Genomic DNA, 15978 nt, shown 5'->3' with positions numbered 1-15978 from the left:
TAGCCCCACCTGTTTTTTACATGTAGAAACGCCACTGCTTCCACTCCAGACCTGCACGATCCTCACCCCCTCCACCTTGGCTGTCCGAATCTCTGTGTGTCTTATAGGAGGAAATGAAAGAGATCAGACTGTCCTAATGATCTATCTCACTATCTTCACCTTCTCTTAGATTTCACCTCCACTGGTCTAAAATCAACTCCTCCGCCTCCAACCCAAGGAAACTATTTTCCATGTTCTCTTCCCTCCTCACCCCTCCCTCCCCTCCACCTCCTTCCTCCCTCACTGCTGACGACTTTGTCACCTACTTTACCCAGAAGGTGAAGGACATCAGCTCCACTTTTACCCCTGCCACCATCCTCCCTCCACCCACCATCCTCCCTCCACCCATCCCCACCTCTGTTTTTACCCACTTCATCCCCCTCACCTCTGAAGAAGTCAATAGAATAGTTAATTCCAACCACGCCACCACCTGCCCTCTTGAACCTATCCCTTCCTTTCTCCTCCAGACCATCTTGGTCAACCTCCTGCCATTTCTTACCGACCTCATCAATTCCTCCCTCACTTCAGGCATTGTTCCAGCGTCCAACTACAGACCAGTATCTCTTCTTTCATTCCTCTCTAAAACACTTGAACGTGCCATCTCTAACCAACTGTCCTCCTATCTCTCACATAACAACTTGCTTGACCCTCACCAGTCAGGCTTCAAGAAGGCACACTCCACTGAGACGGCTCTCCTTGCAGTGACTGAGTCCCTCTGTGCTGCCAGAGCCTCGTCCCTCTCATCGATTCTCATTCTCCTCTAACTGTCTGCAGCATTTGACACAGTGAACCACCAGATCCTCCTTGCCACTCTTGCCGAACTTGGCATTGCTAAATCTGCCCTATCCTGGTTCACATCTTACCTGTCGAATCGCACCTATCAGGTCACATGGAATGGCTCCCTGTCCAAACCTTGCACACTTGACACTGGTGTCCCTCAAGGCTCTGTACTGGGGCCCCTTTCGGCCCAATTCTCCCACGTGACTCCCCTCTTCCGCCACCTCCACTGGCTCCCTGTAGTAGCCCACATCAGATTCAAGATGATGGTACTGGCATACAAGGCAGTCGATGGAACTGCCCCTGCCTACCTCCAAGCCTTGGTCAAACCACACACCCCAGCTCGATCCCTCCGCTCAACTACCTCAGCTGGACGTCTGGTACTGTCATCACTAAGAGCAACCAAAGGTGAATCAGCTAAATCACAACTCTTCTCCATCTTGGGACCACAGTGGTGGAACGAGCTCCCTGCTGATGTCAGGACCGCAGAGTCGCTCACCAGCTTCCGCAAACAACTCAAAACCCACCTGTTCAGAGTTCACCTAGACTCTACATAGCCATTCAGTCCCTTATTTGTCTGTTGCACTATTGTATTGTACGTCCTGGCACTTGTGTAGCATGTACTTAATTGTGTTGTGTATGCATGTTGTGTAGCATGTACTTAGTTGTGTAGCATCTGCAGTAGCTAGCTATCACTGCTGTATATGGGGAATGGGGTTAGCCTGGCGATTGTTAGTACTTGCACTTGGTTCTATGAACGTCTTTACTGTACCGACGGCGATATATTGTTTCACTTCTTATGACAAATGTACTTATTGTAAGTTGCTTTGGATAAAAGCGTCTGCTAAATGCCCTAAATGTAAATGTAAATGTAAGCCACAAGAATCACAAGAACATACGGAGGGGGAACCGCAGGAGGGCGTCTCTTCTCACTCAGACGTGAGCCAGTCTCTTTCAGAGGCCAGTGAAACGCAAATGAGGTGGGGCTTCCTTATTTTGTAACACGTGAATGAGAGACATTTGTTGATCAAGGAGAGCCAGGTAACATCAAGTGTTTGCCAACATTTGGCTTCACTGTAACAATACTTATCTTATATTATTGTATGCTTTATACTTAAAGTTAATCTTACTTATACTTATATTCTAGTGAACTGAGAAATAGGCTGATATCATTGACTAGAGGAATGTCTGTCTGGTGGTCACCGGTCAGCCCAGGACCCTCTGAGGTGTTATGAATGACAAAGGGAGAGGGCCCTCCCCACCCTGTTGACCCGGTTATTTTCTACTATTATTCCAAGCATATGGCAGAGATATCCTTTTAAAACTTCATTATTTTCTACCATACACTCACCTGGGAAAGTGCAAAATCAAGCAGACTGGTCAAAAATGTTAGGCATCAGGATAGACAGTCTCAGAAGCAGTGTGGAAATGCACACTGCACACTGCTTTAAATCAAACTGTAAACTGAGCTTTTTAAACTTTTTAAAAGTTCACATATTGTATATATATCTGGTTTCCCTTTATTATAAACCGTTCTTTCGTTTTTACGCCCCCTCCACTGAAGGAAGCCACAGTTTTCTGGGAAACGAGCCAGCATGAAACTAGTTCTTCAGATCAAGGAAATCATTGTCAACAAACAGCACAACAAGTCTGTGAAACCTGAGGGCATATCGTGGATTATGCAAGAATCAAGGGGCCCTCAGGCAGAGCAGCAAACAGGCTCATTGCAATAAGAAGAAGCCGATGCAACAAGTTGACCTCCCAGGGAGACCAGCGATGACGATCTGGGGATTATTTTTTCTGCATTATAGGCTACCAAATCTGAAAATAATGAACAGTGGACATGTATAGCTTCTAATTAGTTAAGATCCTTAATAAGGAGGGTATAACGTCTACCCGAGACTCGGGTATAAATCTATCGCATTTGCTTCAGAAATATGTTCAATTCCCCTTTTGGTGTTTTGTTTTCCGTTATCAACGACTCAAAATTAAGCATTTTGCGCTAACGGTGCGATCTTGGATTTCGCATTATCTTCGGTTGAATTACAAAATGAAAAAAAGAATGTTAACCGATACCACACATAGACATAATAAAGAGTAGACGCCGCATCGACCGCGACTGCCTACTGGCGCTGACGAGCCGCCTCCGTCTTGGACCGGTCGACCGCTCTACTCTAGTGTAATCCGTTTGGCTGGTGCGCTTTTAATTAATCATACCTCACTGAATACCAAACTGATTTTCACGCAGGGTTTTTTTTGCTGCAAATGTCATGTAGCTATGATACAGGACACATTGTTCGGCGTGTTTTAACATTCACAGTGGGCTTAACAGTAATAAAATATTCTGATATATGATATAAAGTGACCAGACGTCCGAGATCAAAACTGGGGAAAAACTGAGACATTTCCAGTTTGACTAGCAATCTGATTGAAAAACCTAATGTTGTGTCTTCAAAAACAAAGGGGGGCGGGGGCGGGGGGCTCGAGGTAGTTTCTCCCGCTGTCTTACTCTACCGTCGGTGAAACCGTGAGAGTTGGCAGCTCTGATACCAAGAGCCCAGCTACAGGGGTGCATGCAGCTGTAGAGAGTAACCATGTGACCCTCACCAGGAAGAAGCGGACAGTGAGTCAGAGATCCCAGCTGCAGCCCAATGTCTTGCAGACTTCTCACTCTGTGTCAGTACGAGACAAACAAACTGGTCCGAATAAACAGCGTGAGACTCGGCTCGCTGAAATGGACGCTGAACGTGGTGATCTTAATGTTCATTTGGTGAGTAAAGTCAGAGATATAAATAATATATAATAATATGTATAACGGAACGCCCCCGCAGCCACTCTCCAGCAATGCCACTTCTCCGCCACATGCTTCTAGCATTGTCCTTTTTGTGCTACGGAATGTGTTGACATTCGGTAGTTATAACTTTAAAATACCAAATATCGACACATTCCGTAACATAACTTTTTTTATTTTTGTAAAAAATGTATACAGCATTTATTGAATCATTTCTGTCCAGCACAGAACCAGCAACAAATGTCGCTAACTACTGTATTGGTTGACTTACTATTTATTGTGATTGAGATAGATATAGTTAGATTTATCAGGTTTAATTGCCCACACAATAAAGACATGAAGTTGTTCCCAGACAAAACCAATGAACCTCACAAAGACGAGAGAAAAGGCTTCTTTAAACAAATGGGAAATGTAGCCTATATCCACTCCTTTTCTTTACATAGTCAAACGAACTTCAGTTGGTACATCAGCTGCAGTGACATGCAGACTAAAGGTTAAGAGCACGTCCAGGTAGCAAAAAGAATAAAAACGTGAAATACAAAATTTATAATAAACAACACACGAGAGAATGTCATTTAGCAAAACACACAACTTTTGATGTGTGTGTACGTGTGTTTGTGTGTGTTCTAGCATCATGATGCTGTGGAACAAGCAGTACCAGGAGCTGGACCCTGTGGTGAGCTCCGTGACGGCCAAGCTGAAGGGGGTGGCGCTGACCCAGGTGCCCGGGCTGGGGGATGTAGTCTGGGACGTGGTGGACTACAGCGGTCCAGCTCAGGTGGGGCCTTGTCCTGGACCCAACCACTGGACTTTAAAAGGAGTTTAAAACGTTAAGAAATTATAATAATTTTTATTTCTCTTTAGGAAAAGAATTCGTTCTTTGTGGTGACGAATGTGATAATTACAAAGAACCAGAAGCAAGGAAAATGTGCCGAGGTGCTCTGAATTGTTCATATCATATCATATTATAATATAATATAGTATATCAGTCTTGTATATCCAGTTCTAATGTAACTTATTATGATGTAGGTTCCTAGGGAGGACAAGGTTTGCCGGACAGATAAAGATTGTTCCAAAGGAGCCTGGGACCAGCATAGCCACGGTACTCTGCTTCCCTCACTCCTCCTTCTATCCTCCCCTCACTTCTCCTTTTCTCTTCCCCTCACTTCTCCTTCTCTCCTCCGATCACTTCTCTTACTCTCCTTCTCTCACTTCTCCTTCTCTGCAGGCTTTTCGGTCACTACAACTCCTCCTCTGTGTCCTTCTCACGCCTCCTCTCTCTTATCCTCTCTATTCTCCTCTCCTCTCCTCTCTCCTCATCTTATCCTCTCTAGTCTCCTCTTCTCTTCTCATCTTATCCTCTCTATTCTCCTCCTCTCTCCTCATCTTATCCTCTCTATTCTCCTCCTCTCTCCTCATCTTATCCTCTATTCTCCTCCTCTCCTCGTCTTATCCTCTTTATTCTCCTCTCCTCCTCTCTCCTCTTATCCTCTCTATTCTCCTCCTCTCTCCTCCTCTCTCCTCATCTTATCCTCGCTATTCCCCTCAGTCTCCCCTCTCCCCCCTCCACCTGGCCTCACCACCAGTTGTTTTTGTATTGCAGGTGTGCAGACGGGCGCCTGCGTGAAGTTTGACGTGAGGAGGAAGACCTGTGAGGTATCAGCATGGTGTCCTGTCGAGACCAGGAGCAAACCTCCCAGGTAGAGACATCATCCCCCCTCTCCTCCCTCCATCACCTCCCTCCCTCACTAGCCTCCCATCCCCTCATCCAAACTCCCTCACTAAACTAACCTCACTACATCTCCCCTTACGTCACCTCCCCCGCCTTGCCCATCACATCCCTATCACCCTCACTCCCCTCCAACTGCCTCACCTCAGCTCTCCTCCCTACAGCTCACCTAACATACATACATACCCCTCACCTTGACTCAATCCACCTCACCTTTCTCCACCTCTCCTCCCCTCACCTCCCCTCACCTCTATCTCCCCTCCCTTCCCTCACCTAATTTCCTCCCCCCGTGTTCTCTACTTCCTGTCCTCAGGCCAGCTCTCCTGGCGGCAGCAGAGAACTTCACCGTCCTCATCAAGAACAACATCCGCTTCCCTGCCTTCAACTACGTCAGGTATGACCAATGTCTCTTCCTCCACACTGCGGTGACTGGCTAGCAGAGCTGGAAGTCCACAGTACAACAGAATGTGACCCTCTGTCCAAGGTTGTTGTTGTTCAGTGGGCACTGGCTCCCCTCAGAACCAGCAGTGCAAAGCTAATGAGCAGTTGGCCGCTTTGTGGCGTGGACAGCAGTGCTTTCATGAAAATACATGAGGAAATTACCATTCAATTACCATCCAATAAAATGAGCAATGTTCCACCAAAATGCTACAAGATTGATGTTGTTTTCAAAGACCTATTGACATAGGTCTTTTAAAAACCTATGTCAAGGTAACTACTCTGTGTAGTAAAAAAAGGTTTGTTCATATAAACTATACTATAATTATTCCAAACAATATTCTAAATCCAAAACAGCATGATATGCTGCAAATGTGGTTTTGAACATATCAGCTAATATAAGGCTGGTTCCGGACTTAAACCTTGAGGCCAAACCGGAGATGAACTTGTACGATTTAGGCTTGCTTCACAAGGCAACAATCTCTAACAACAATAATCTAGGTTAATTTTAAACTTGGCGTAATTAGACTAAAGAAAGCTAAACTAGGCTGAGTTAGGCTAAATAAATTATACTAGGCTAAAGTAAGTGAAACTAGGTTAAGTACAGCGAAAGTAAGCTAAACTAGGCTAAACTAAGATTGTCTTCCAGGAGGAACATTCTCCCCCAGATGAATGACACCTATCTGAGAGGCTGCGACAGGGGGAATGACTCCCTGTGTCCCATCTTCCGTCTGGGCGACATCGTTCACCAGGCCCGGGAGGACTTTGCAGTGCTAGCTGTGGAGGTGGGTTTGATGGTGGATTTGGGTCTGGGGGAGGAGATGACTCTGGCCGTGGAGGTAGACCTGGTTCTGGAAGTGAATCTGATGGTGGAGCTGGATCTGACAATGGCTTTGGTCTAATCGTGGGGTGGGTCTGGCCGTGGAGGTACGTCTGGTCGTAGAGGTACGTCTGGTCGTGGAGGTGGGTCAGCTATGTAAATGTACAAGTTTACATAGGTGACAATGATAAACTGTTAATTAGTATTTTAATTGCAGCATGTTTAGTGCACAGCAGTGACTGGGAGGAAAAAACGGCCCGGGCATTTGCGCATTATAACCGGCTGCGGGTGTAATTGTTGACGGGGTGGGGGGGGGGGGGGGGTTGGTCGCGATCGCGAGGTTGGACACAATTGTTGACGGGGGGGGGGGAGACACGATTGTTGACGGGGGGGGGGGGGGGGGGGGTAGATAATGCAGGGCCGCCGTCGCGACGGTGGGGCCGCGCGATCCCAACAAGTGTGCCGCTCCGTGATTGGCCGGCCCGAACGGCCCACGAGAGGCCAAACGGCCCACGAGAAGCCGCGGCCCTTCTGGCATCTGCCCAAATGCCAGACCGTCCAGTCCGTCACTGGTGCACATATGTAAACACATCTGAGATTTCTGGTGTGATTTTAAAGGAGGGGTGCTTGTGTTGTCCACCTTCCCACCACAGGGGGGCGTGATTGGCATCCAGATCAACTGGGACTGTAACCTGGACCGCCTCATGGAGCGCTGCCTTCCCAAGTACTCCTTCAGACGGCTTGATGAGAAAGAGAGCAACCGAACCCTCTACCCCGGCCTAAACTTCAGGTGGGAGCTGCAGAGCTATTCCAAAGCTTTGCTTATAGTCCAGTCATTTTATGAAAAAAAAGTCAAACAAATTGCAACATAAGCAAACTTAACTGATTTTGTATCCTCAATATGTCCTGAGTAAGGAAAAAAAAAAAGTCCTGAAAAATCCCATTAGGGGAAAGATTTGAAAAAGACCCAAATATATCCTATTCATATGCCTATTCATTCTTCGCTCATTTCTTTTTCTCACGAGAATGTTTACTTTTAGATATCACTATGAAAATTACTGAGTTGATTACTTCCATCAAGACAAACAAAAAAGTTTTTTTTAATTGTTTGTTAACATGGGCAAACGGTGCATAATCTAATTACGTATGTGCTAATTTGCATAAAAACTGATCTAAACATTTGGCCAGGTGAAAATGTCTTGTTGACATCTTACAGTACAAGACTTAATGTTACGGTTTAAATGGAACCCATTTAGGCTACCCATGAGTATTAATACATAGAGGCAGGAAGAAGTACTTTAAACCAGCCTTTATTAATTATTATTGCAGAGACTGGGTTTGGGGCTATAGGTACGTGAGGCTGTTTTTGGGGGATGAGTCTGAGGGAAGAACAGGAGACAAGGGTAAGGAGAATGCAGAAGACAAAAGGTAGATAAAATAAAAAGTGGCTGGATCAAACAACCTTTCTGACAGCTTAGTGACAGACAGTGTTGGGACTAATGCGTTATTAAGTAACGCGTTACAGTAACTACGTTACTTTTGCGGTAACGAGCACTGTAACTAATTACTTTGTCAAAATCAGTAACGTGTTTATCATTACTTCGATTGAAACAGGCTCGTTATTCGTTACTTCACGTTGTTATGTGTTCAAATGGCAGCAAAGGCAGGCAGAGAGTCATGGAGAAGTTTCATATATTTATCTGATAAACTTCAAAATTAAGGTTTTCATAATTCACGATATTACACAACTTTTCCCCTTATCCCTTAACACAAAAGTTCACATTCAGAATAATGTCCATTAAGGTCTATCGCGACCACGGAGCGTCGGAGAGCGTCCAAACAATAAGCCAATAAGGCGGAGAGAGTGAAGTGTGTGTACAAACGATCCAACGATCAAGCGTCCAACCAATAAGGCGTCCGCGAGAGCGGAGAGGGTCAGCGTTCACCCGTTCAGGCATCTACGGGCGCGGAGAGGGTCAGCATCCAGCCGATCACGCATCTACAGGCGCGGAGAGAGTCAGCCGATCAGGCATCTGCGGGCGCGGAGAGAGTCATCGTCCATCCGATCAGGCCTCCTCGGGCGCGGACAATCATCAAATTTTACAGTTTTGAGGGTTGGAAACAATGGGAATATTTCATTCATTTGCATTCACACTAGGTGGCGCATTGCGCTTGTGGTAGGGTGGGACTTACATGTAAGCAAGCCAGAGAGGAGTGGCAAAGTTACTTTCCCTAGTAACTAGTTACCTTGAGAGTAGGGTAACTGTAACTAAGTTACTAATTTAAAGTAACTTGCCCAACACTGGTGATTGATGTTTGAAAGTTGAGTGGACCTTGAATGAATGACTGAATCTCTGCACCTTATGGTGACATTTGTTTGCCTTTATAGTCTTTTACTGTAAGATGTCAAGACATTTTCACCTGGCTAACCCAATATTTAGATCTGTTGTGGTATTTATGCAAATGTTCAAAATTGTACCCTATTCACGTGAGAAAACGAATGAATAGGAGTATGAATAGGATATATTTGGGTCTTTTTCAAAACTTTCCCCTAATGGGATTCTTTACTCAGGACATATTGAGGATACAGAATCAGTTGAGTTTGCTTCTGTTGCAATTTGTTCTAGGTTGACCCCCATTTTGCCTTAAAATGACTGGACTATTTAAGTTCCTTACTGAGTGAATTGACGAGAAGGATTCAAGGGGCAGCCATGCTAAGAGCTGTTTGAATTCTATAAATGCTAAGGAAAGGTGCTTCTATGCTCCTTCAGCAAAAGGTCCACCGGACAATCCTTTACCAGAGGAAAGGAGATAATTCCACAATTCCAAGCAGCAGCAACATTAAATCAACCTACCATTCATTCCATTCATGCAAACAAACGATCAAAATGGCAGACAATTATTTTCATACAATCAAGGAATTCATGTCGATAAATATAAGTGGATTCTCTATGGGACATTTTGTTTAACTTTTGTGACTGCTAGCCTATATTCCTTTATTATTAAAATTCCGACCTTGTTTATTACAAGGTTGTCAATGTTTATATAGCCTGCATGAAACAACACTGTCAGAACGCAAGTGGCAAAGTATCTACGATGAGCTTTTAGTAGTCCATCTTCAGAGGATCGTAGTTTCACCACGGCTGACCCACGTCCAAAACATACAACGTTGCATAATTACGGCCAACTGTAAATGCAGTTGGATTTTTTTTGCATCACGGTTGTCCTTTCCTAAGTCGTTTCTCCTTCTCCTTCACATCTTTCCTTGACCTCATGACATTTTACATCAAGCTCAAGGAAAAGGGGTTACGAATGTAAATAGGACCACATATTTTAGACTATTCGATCGGAGCCCTAGACTACGGCCCTGTCCCAATTCTCCCCCTTCCCCTAGATTTGACTTAACCTAGATTTTGCGCATTCCCACGAAGGGGTAAGTTGTCCCAATACTTAAGGGAGCAAGGGGGAGTGCTGTTTTTCCCTTAAAATCAACCCTTGAACGCTAGCCAGCTCGGGAGCTGACTTGCAGCTAAGGGCACTCAAAGCAAGTGTTCTTGTTAAGGAAGAGAAATGGAGAATGGAGAAATGGAACTGGCCTGGCCTAACAGTCTCTTGCTAGGCTTGCAGTCTCACATTAGCTCGGTCTCACGCTAGGCTTACATTTTCTCATGCTAGGTTAACATCGTCTCACGCTAGGCTACCCCAGTGTCATGCTAGGCTAACACTGTCTTACGTTAGGCTAACACAGTCTCATGCTAGTTCATCACAGTTTCATGCTAGGCTAGCACTGTGTCTATGCTAACAAAGTCTTACATTGGCGCTGTCTCACGCAGGTTTGCGCGGTACTACAGCGAGAACGGAGTAGAGATGCGCACGCTGTACAAAGCGTTTGGAATCCGCTTTGATGTCATGGTGTTTGGAAAGGTTGGATGATTTCCTCCTGTATCATCTGGTTCTCCAATGCCATAATCGTAATGGAATGAACTTCATTAGTGAAATATTAATTTTAAATATGGGTCGATATGTCACAGTTGTTTTTTTTGTTAAGGCAGGGAAATTCAGTTTCATTCAGCTAGTGATCTACATTGGATCGACGCTGTCTTACTACGCCCTGGTAAGTAACAGCTTGAGGTCATGATCAAATCACAATGACAGAGGTTTCTCTGTATTGAACCAGCTAGCCTTTATAGCAGTACAAGCTAGCCTTGTTGTCATTGTTCCCAAGTTGGTGGCTTTAAAAAGCATAATAAAAAACATCTCATCCACATACACATGTGAAACAGTGGCTCTTGTACTTCAGAGCGCTTCCATTCCCTTATCAGACGACCATCTTCATCGACTGGCTGATCGGGACCAGCTGTTACAAAATGGAGGCCCGACAGAACTACTCAGAGCGCAAGGTGGAATCGGTCCAAGATAAACAGCAGGTAACCCCCCCAGTGGAAGATTGTGACGTCTATAAGGGGGTTCTCTGTTGTTGTGGTGCGGCTGTGTGAGCATGTCCTGGGTCCTGGTTCCAGTGCATCCTCTCTGTGTCGTTCGTGGACGAGGACCACCTTCGCCTCGTCCGGAGGTCGCTGAAGAAGAGTCTGCAGAACGTCAAGCCTATGTCTGTGCTCCCACGCAAGGTTAGACCTCTGTTACCATAGAAACCTGAAACTAGTACTCCAACACCTCATATAGTGTTGTATGTTATCGTTGTTTCAGTCACTCATTTCACAGCACATTAAACATGTCAAATGGCAGCAGGTGAGAAATAAACCGTTGAATCTCAAATCTCTTCTGCACATTGCAAATATTGTTAAACACAATAACAACAATGAATATTTGCATGTGCCACGGTCATTTTACACATTCATGCAGAACGGTTAATCTTAATTTAATTCTAAAATTAGACTTTTTTTTCTTTATAATTTACATTTTCCGTACATTTTTTACATGTATTGTTTTTATTGTAAATGTTTCTATTTTCACTTTTAAATATTTATGTTTCGTTATTTTTCGCACCTAATACCAAGAAAAATTGTAAAACTTACTTGGCAATCAAGTGAATTCAGATTCAGATTCTGAACTATAATGACACCATTTAGGTCAGACCAGTCTATGGTACGTACTAGTCAATGTATGTGGGCTTCATGACAAAACATGTCCGCTTATCTCACAGGAGAACAACGCGAGTCACCTCAGAGCTATGCTGGAGCTGCAACAGCAAGGCAGCACCCCCAAATCCACCCCTGCCAACGGCCACGGCTCCAAACCCTGTCCCCAGCCCGGGCCTGGCGGGCCAGTCTGGTGCTTGTGCGGTGGCTGCAGTTCCACCCCCCTCCGCCAGGAGGAGCTGTGCTGCCGGAGGTCCAGGGGTCCATGCATCACCTCCTCTCCTCTGTTTCATCCCCTGGTGCTGAGCCGCCCCCTGCTGGAGGCTCTGCTGCGGTACCGGGACCCTCTAGGTGACCCGGCCTCCACCGACGCCCTGCGCCACTGTGGTTATGAGCAGTACATTGCCTGGAGGGTTGGGGTCCCGCCGGCCGACAGCCACCCGGTCGTCCCCCGCTGCTGTGTGGACAAGATCAGGGAGGAGTTCCCCAGCCTGGATGGAGACTACCAGGGCTTCAGGCCCAGATAACCCAGACCTGTTTAACCTGTTTACATTGCATGACCTGTTTAACCGGCTTCAGGCTCAGATAACCCTGTTGACTCTGTTTAACCGGCTTCAGGCTCAGATAACCCTGATTAACTGCTAAAGGCTAGCCCACCTCGGCCCGCTGAACAGCAGCAGTGATTTGTGACGCACTAACAACACTAACGCTATGGATTATGAAGGGATTTAATAGAAACAATCAAATCTTTTCAATTGAATTTGCCTCAGTTTTAAAGATGCTGAATTGTAAAGACAGACTGGGCACTGGGCAGCTCCCAGTGTCAACCAGTTAAAGTCTGTGGTTGTACTGGGCAGCTCCCAGTGTCCACCAGGTAAAGCCTGTGGTTGTACTGGGCAGCATCCAGTTTCCATCAATAGAAGACTGGTTGTACAGGGCAGCTCCAAATTCTACCAGTAGAAGACTGGTTGTACTTGGCGCCTCATTTGTAAGGCAACAATCTGTTATTATCCTACTAGGTCACTCTTAGTTCTCCCATAAAGACTCATTCAACCAGAAATAAAAATAATGATTTATTACAGCGACATGATAAAACTTGCATGGAGAGTCTTTGGCGTAAGCCCCGTCATGGACCCTGGTTGGCGTGTGGACTCGACGTGTCCTACCAGGACTGGCAGGGGCGGAGCCTTCCCCTGCGCTGTAGACTGGGGCAGAACTGGTGGTGGTGGGGTGGAAGGAGGTGCGTCGAATGAGATACCTGAGCACGGAAGAGGTGTGTTAGACAGCTGTTAAATTGTGGGTGCAGGCCGGTGATTGGTTAAGCAATTAACCAATGAGAGTAGCGTGCCAGAGTCTGAGTCCTCCTGGTAGAACTTGCGCTAAAGCTTACATTGAGGTAGAATACAATCGTTAATGCAATACTTTCCAGTTCGGGGCAGGATTTGAAGATAAGCGGTCCACATGTGTGTTGTTTTATCATTTGGCATGTTACTTTATTCAACCAGGTTTCCTGTTTCACCAGTTAAAACAAACAATAATAGCATAAAACAAACAATAATAAAAGTGGCTGTTTCTTTTCTAATTCCCTCAAACATTTGTGACAAAAATAGCACATCTAGTCTCAATATTTTTTGACAATTCATGCATTTTGTCCAACATTTAAGTCATGAGCTCATATGTTGAGCTAATAATTGTATTGTTGGAAACTATTGAGACTGTCTAATGTGTTCATTGGGCGAGCATCGTTATGGTTACCCTAACCTATGTTATTTAGTGTTTGCGGTTAAAGGCCTTTTGCAACTATTGATGGGTAGTGTCATTCATCTAAATAGGGTGATGTGCTCTCGTCCTGTTCTTTGAATAGGAGGAGAAAGTGGTTCACTGTAAACTCAGTTACTTTGTGATCTCGCTTCTTTCTTTTGGAAGGTGGAGAGAGTGGAATTGCTAGAGCCACAGTACTAGTGCGAAATTAAAGAGAAGCCCACTATTGTACTTAGAAGTTGTTAGCTCATTTGTTTTTGACTCACATGCACTAAAGTTCACCAGAATGTGGGAAATAAAGTCTTTGTAGCTAAAGTTTTTCTGAAAGGAGATCCTAGACCACCTGCTTAAAAAGGTGGCCTGTATGGGCATTATCAAGTGCTACATTGCATGACCTAAATGATTTTCCCAGTTCAGGCATGACTCATTGCATCATTAGCTATTTGTATTTGTAACAACAGAACACGGTTGGTTATTCATCCAAATTCACAATTCATTCCAAGTTTTAGCTGGGAGATGGTTCTGGGTGTCATCGACTATATCTGGTCAGCGCTGTCCTCCCTACAACCGAAAGGCCATTTACCATCTCTTACTTCATGTGAGCTTCATATGTCTGTTTACAGTTTCATCTGTGAGAAGATTTAACGATTAGGATGACTATGTAGTTTCCTTTTAGTAATTTGGCAAAGCAAAGCATGTAACGGAAACAGATATCCCCCCCTGTCTTTTGAATGATCATATATGTTACCAAACACCTCAAAGATCCAAATAAAGGCATTTTACAAAAATTACAAAAATTACTTTTGTGTAAATTTACTTTTTTTCTTTATGCTTATTTGATTTGACATTTATAATGGCATAATGAATCTGCTAAGTGGAGTCTAAAACATATTGTTACTTAAAACATCTTTAAATCTCGGTTTTAATTGTTTTAATTGTATTTTAATGCCGTTATTTATATATGTATTGTCTACCCTTGGTAATTTTGTTGTAGAGAATGGGCCTCTTGGGAAAAGATGAAAACTAGAAAGGTTTTCCTAAAATATTACGGTACGTGCACAAAACATATTAAATTAAAAGTTGTATTTTTGATTGAACAAACTTGATTTGGTTGCTAAAAACTGAGAAAACGTTCTTGTTTATGTACTGAATAACGTAGGCACCAAACAACAGTGTTGGGGCGGGGGGCGTGGGTATGTGAGAGTACTTTCTTCTGAGTGCTTGCCAGGCACCGCTTTTCACACACACACACACACACACACACACACACACACACACACACACACACACACACACACACACACACACACATACATACACATACATAGCCCTACACCATATGGAGGGTCAGGTGACTTAGTGAGGATATATCATGCTATCATCAGGTCTCCAAGCCAAACGTATTTTAGTTTACAAATGTGTGTAATAGATATTTTTTTATATTATGTTTTTGGATGTGTTAATGCAATAAGGTTTGTACATTTTCTCTGCTATTTTGTTTTATCAGACCCTCAGCCTTTCAAACAAAAAAACAAAAAAACAAAAAAACAGGATTTAATTAACAAGATTGTATTTTATTTCAGTGTAAAACATACTATTAACATTTCTTCTTCACAACGATCTCGGCCATCTCACCATCAGTTTCTAGATACATATCATCATGGCCAGTGGGGATCCCGTTAATTAATGGGTTTTAGACCTACATTGAAGTCAATGTTATTGTAAAGGTTGTCAATGTCTAAAGTGAAGAGATATGAATGTGAGGGAACTGAGGGAACCACCATTTGACTGAAGTAGATCCCCTAAATGCATCTACTACCTTCTTTATATAGACATCAATCTTTTTTAAGGAATGTTGTTGAATCAGATTATGGTGGCTTTTTTTTTTACATTCTTTATGACGCCATAATGACTTAGGATGTATTATTCATCATTATAAAACGGGTGGCTTAAATCAAGCGATCTGATTGGTTCCCAACTGTTGTATATTGAGCGTATACACACAGCTATGACGCCCGTTCAGTTTACAGAGTTCAGTATCACTCCGCGCCTAACTTGAACTGTTGTTTATTTATATATAAAAGCAATAGCATAGTTCACTGAAGCCTAAAAACATGTTGATTGCTGGAGAGGGTGGAAATGTTGTAAAGCAATAGGCACACAGTGAGTGAACTCGATAGTAGGCTAAATTGCCGGCGAACCAAGCTACCGTCTCTAGCCTTCTCTCTGAAGGACGCAACAGTGTGTTGCATAGCAACCGCCGCACACTTTGCAGGCAGTCAGGAGGGACTACTTTTTTGTATTTGTTAAAAAAAATGCTTTTCCAACTTTCTCGCTTTTTCAAAATTGAGGGTGTCTATGACTTTCATTTCGCCATACTTACGTAACCGTTTTATAAAGGCAATAGATCACTTCAGTCAGTTAGGGGCTACAGGCAGCTGGGAGGGTTAGGGTTATAGTGAGGGGCTACAGGGAGGTGGTAGGGTTAGGGGTTAGGGTGAGGGGCTAAAGGGAGGTAGTAGGG

General features: G+C 44.2%; 1 protein-coding gene across 1 annotated transcript; it reads left to right on the top strand.

Annotated features, from left to right (window-relative positions):
• The first annotated feature begins 3451 nt into the window (after positions 1-3451).
• Positions 3452-14201, top strand: p2rx7 (purinergic receptor P2X, ligand-gated ion channel, 7). Its single transcript, XM_084467667.1, has 13 exons — positions 3452-3586; positions 4238-4385; positions 4472-4543; positions 4637-4709; positions 5211-5307; positions 5650-5730; positions 6424-6559; positions 7248-7384; positions 10428-10518; positions 10643-10708; positions 10917-11021; positions 11115-11222; positions 11759-14201. The coding sequence occupies exons 1-13, from the start codon at positions 3468-3470 to the stop codon at positions 12218-12220; spliced, it is 1695 nt and encodes a 564-aa protein (XP_084323793.1). The 5' UTR covers positions 3452-3467; the 3' UTR covers positions 12221-14201.
• The last annotated feature ends 1777 nt before the right edge of the window (positions 14202-15978 follow it).

The sequence above is a fragment of the Micromesistius poutassou genome (assembly GCF_964030765.1).
Source record: "Micromesistius poutassou genome assembly, chromosome: 5".
Classification (NCBI taxonomy): Eukaryota; Metazoa; Chordata; class Actinopteri; order Gadiformes; family Gadidae; genus Micromesistius; species Micromesistius poutassou.
This window is presented reverse-complemented; position numbering and strand designations above follow the sequence as displayed.